The 2,767-nt window shown below is 55.2% G+C and overlaps 1 protein-coding gene across 1 annotated transcript; it reads right to left on the bottom strand.

The window, feature by feature from the left end:
- Positions 1–953: 953 nt before the first annotated feature.
- RP-S16 (small subunit ribosomal protein S16) lies at positions 954–1,751 on the bottom strand. The gene is made up of 2 exons (XM_005853572.1): positions 1,631–1,751; positions 954–1,453 (listed from the first exon to the last, which is right to left on the bottom strand). Exons 1-2 carry the CDS (start codon positions 1,736–1,738, stop codon positions 1,037–1,039), a joined length of 525 nt encoding a protein of 174 aa, XP_005853634.1. The 5' UTR covers positions 1,739–1,751; the 3' UTR covers positions 954–1,036.
- Between the last annotated feature and the right edge of the window lie 1,016 nt (positions 1,752–2,767).

Genomic DNA, 2,767 nt, shown 5'->3' with positions numbered 1-2,767 from the left:
GGCAGTTTACGCCGCTCAAAGCTTCCTCGTCCTCGCCCTCCTTTTCCTGCTCTTTGCCTGGGTTTCCATCCTCGCAAGCCTCTCCTTTTTACCTGTTTCCCCCTCCCAAAATTCGTCCTCATCTCCATCTCCGGCAACGCCTGGGACCCTCTCAGGCACATTAAAGCTGGGGCGGGGGGCGGTTGTCGCCGCGGCGCTTTGTATCCTCCTGACCGTAATGACGTGGGCCTGGGGGGTGTCTCCCCAGGCCTTGTCGCACATGTGCGTGCAAGCAGGAGAGTCCCACCTCCTTCCTGTCCTGCGCTCCCAAAGCCGCCATTCCTCCCCGGGCGTGCCCTCCTCGCCGCTTTCCCCCCCGCGGGTGACTGCCCCCTTCCAGGGCCTTCCTTCGTCATCCTTTACGGCTCTTGCTTCTCAGCCTCCCACCCCCTGGCCTCTGACCAAGCCCTCCACCACGCCCGTCACGTGTTGGCAGCTTGCAAACGACCCCTGTTCCGCGTTCGATTCCCTGCACCCCCCGCCCTCCTCGTGCATCACGCGGCCACCCTCCGTCTCCCTCCACGGAGGCCTCTGGAGCCTGATGCTCTTCGTGGCGCTGCTCCTCGTGCTGACGGGGCGAGTGTGGAAAGAGCTGGAGGGCATGGTGGGACGGATAGTGGAATGGGAGGGGACAGGAAGAGGGGGAAGGGAGGGAGAGGGAGAAAGCTTACAGGCCCCTCTCCTCTCACCCGGGGTCAAGGAAGAGGAAGCGATCGCGAGCGTGGCGTAGTGCGGGGGGGAATGGGGACTTCACTGCTTCGCGCAAAAATGTGAGAAGGCGAAGGGGGAGGGGGCGGTAGCACGTGTTCGGTAATGCAATGGGAGGCCGCCACAACTGGAGAAAGCCACGTGCTGTGCCATGGGTGTGAAAGAAGCATGTACAGAGTGTCTGATTCCCCAACGACCGTGCAACGCCTCTGAGAATGTTTAATTCTTCATGCGCGCGAGCCCCCTCCCATCCCTGTGCCCTCCTCCGGCCATAGCCTCGTGACTGTATCTACACGTGCTCGCGTCTCCTCGCCCATGGTAGACTTAAGCTGTCTCTCAATCGAGCCATCACCGCCCAACCGGTCAACATGCCCACCGGCCCTGCTACGAGCCCGCCCCCCTTTTCTTCGTCTCTTTTGCCCCCACTCTCTGTGTGCATCTGCCGCGCAGCCCCCTGAGACTTCGCTCGGGCGGCTGCTGCTGCCGCTTTCTTCGCCTCTACCACCTCTTTCCTCTCTTTTCTGGGTAAATGACGTAACGTCATCGGTCGCAGCGGCGCCTCGGGCAGCAGATTGTACTTACTCATGAGCCACGCCACTCGGTCTGAGGGTTGGGCTCCCACAGAAAGCCAGTACTTGATGCGATCACTGTGCAACCTCACTTCTTTAACGCCGTCTTTGCTTGCAATGGGGTCGTAAGAACCGAGCTAGAGGAATGAATGGGGGCCATGGCGTGAAGGGCAGGAAAATGAGCCGTGGGTTGCGACCGGTGGCTGGTGTATTTCTTTGGGCTAGATAAGAGTCTTAAACGACAGTCACTACCGAATAAATCAATCCCCGATGCTTGAGACACTCTCATAGTTTTGTGCGATCGGTGCACTCACCCGCTCAATGAAACGACCGTCTCGTGGGGCCCGACTGTCCGCTGCAACAATCCGATAGAAAGGGCGGTCATGCCGGCCAAAGCGTTGCAATCGCAGGCGAACAACCATGATTAGCTCACTGCTTCGTGAGTTGACGTATGGTGAGAGAAACAGGAATGAAAATTAGGGTTATTTAGTGCTTAGCGGAGGTTGAGCACTCCATAGCAATCCGAGGATGTATTTAAAACGATCCCTGCGGTGCTACTCTCCAATCAAGCATTGAATCTCATGGAGACTTCTTCGCACATGTTAAACAGCACATCCTCGAGATAGAGGGACCTGGGTTCTCAAGGCCTCAAGCCAGCAAGAGTACGACTCGTTGTCTACGAGGGCAATGATTAGTGTATATGATGGTTTAGGTACCCCGTGTATTTCCCTTCTTGTGATGATGACTGTGATGATTCGTGTATGTGATGTTTTAGGTCCCTCTCTCTAACGTCTCCACCTCCTCTGAAGAATAGCGGGCCACTCGCCTTCCGACGTGAAATTTGAAGCGTGCATTCTTAAATGCTTCTTTTCTGTGTGGGAAAGGTCGTTAAACACGGATGCCATGTCTATCAGCTATTGAAAGTGTGAAAGCCTTGGCATCAATGCAGGTCGGGAGCTCGCTCGAGCTCTTTCGCCCAGTCCGAAGTGAAATGCATTTTTTTAAAAAGCCTTGAATTGCCCTGTACAAATGACAAAGTGTTGACGGAAATATTTATGGAGACTAAAAACTTGATTTAATCACCAAATTTTACCGTCATCCGTCCTGCAATTGAACACGTCCTCCACTCGTTCTTACCATCACGAATGTGACCATACAGCAGTAACTGACCGATTTTTCGTCACCGTAATACAGCTTTGTTTCCCTTTCGAAGCATGAAGAGTCATGAATCTGATAAAATGAAAAGAAGTTTACAAGGCCGCCGTAGTTCGGGCGCAACCTGCGGGAAAGTCCATCGTGTGATTTCACCCCGCCTCCCTTCGTCGTCCCTGCTCCTTCTCCTCTTTCTCTCAACCGGACTCTCGACCCCCCCCGTCGATCCCGTGCCTCCGAGACACAGCATAAGCAAGAGGACGTCGGAGAAAAGCTCCAAAACGCATTTCACTCGCGGC

This window comes from Nannochloropsis gaditana, assembly GCF_000240725.1.
Source record: "Nannochloropsis gaditana CCMP526 unplaced genomic scaffold scaffold823, whole genome shotgun sequence".
In the NCBI taxonomy this organism is placed as follows: domain Eukaryota; class Eustigmatophyceae; order Eustigmatales; family Monodopsidaceae; genus Microchloropsis; species Microchloropsis gaditana.
The sequence above is the reverse complement of the archived record's forward strand: the minus strand, read 5'-3'. Positions and strand labels throughout refer to the sequence as shown.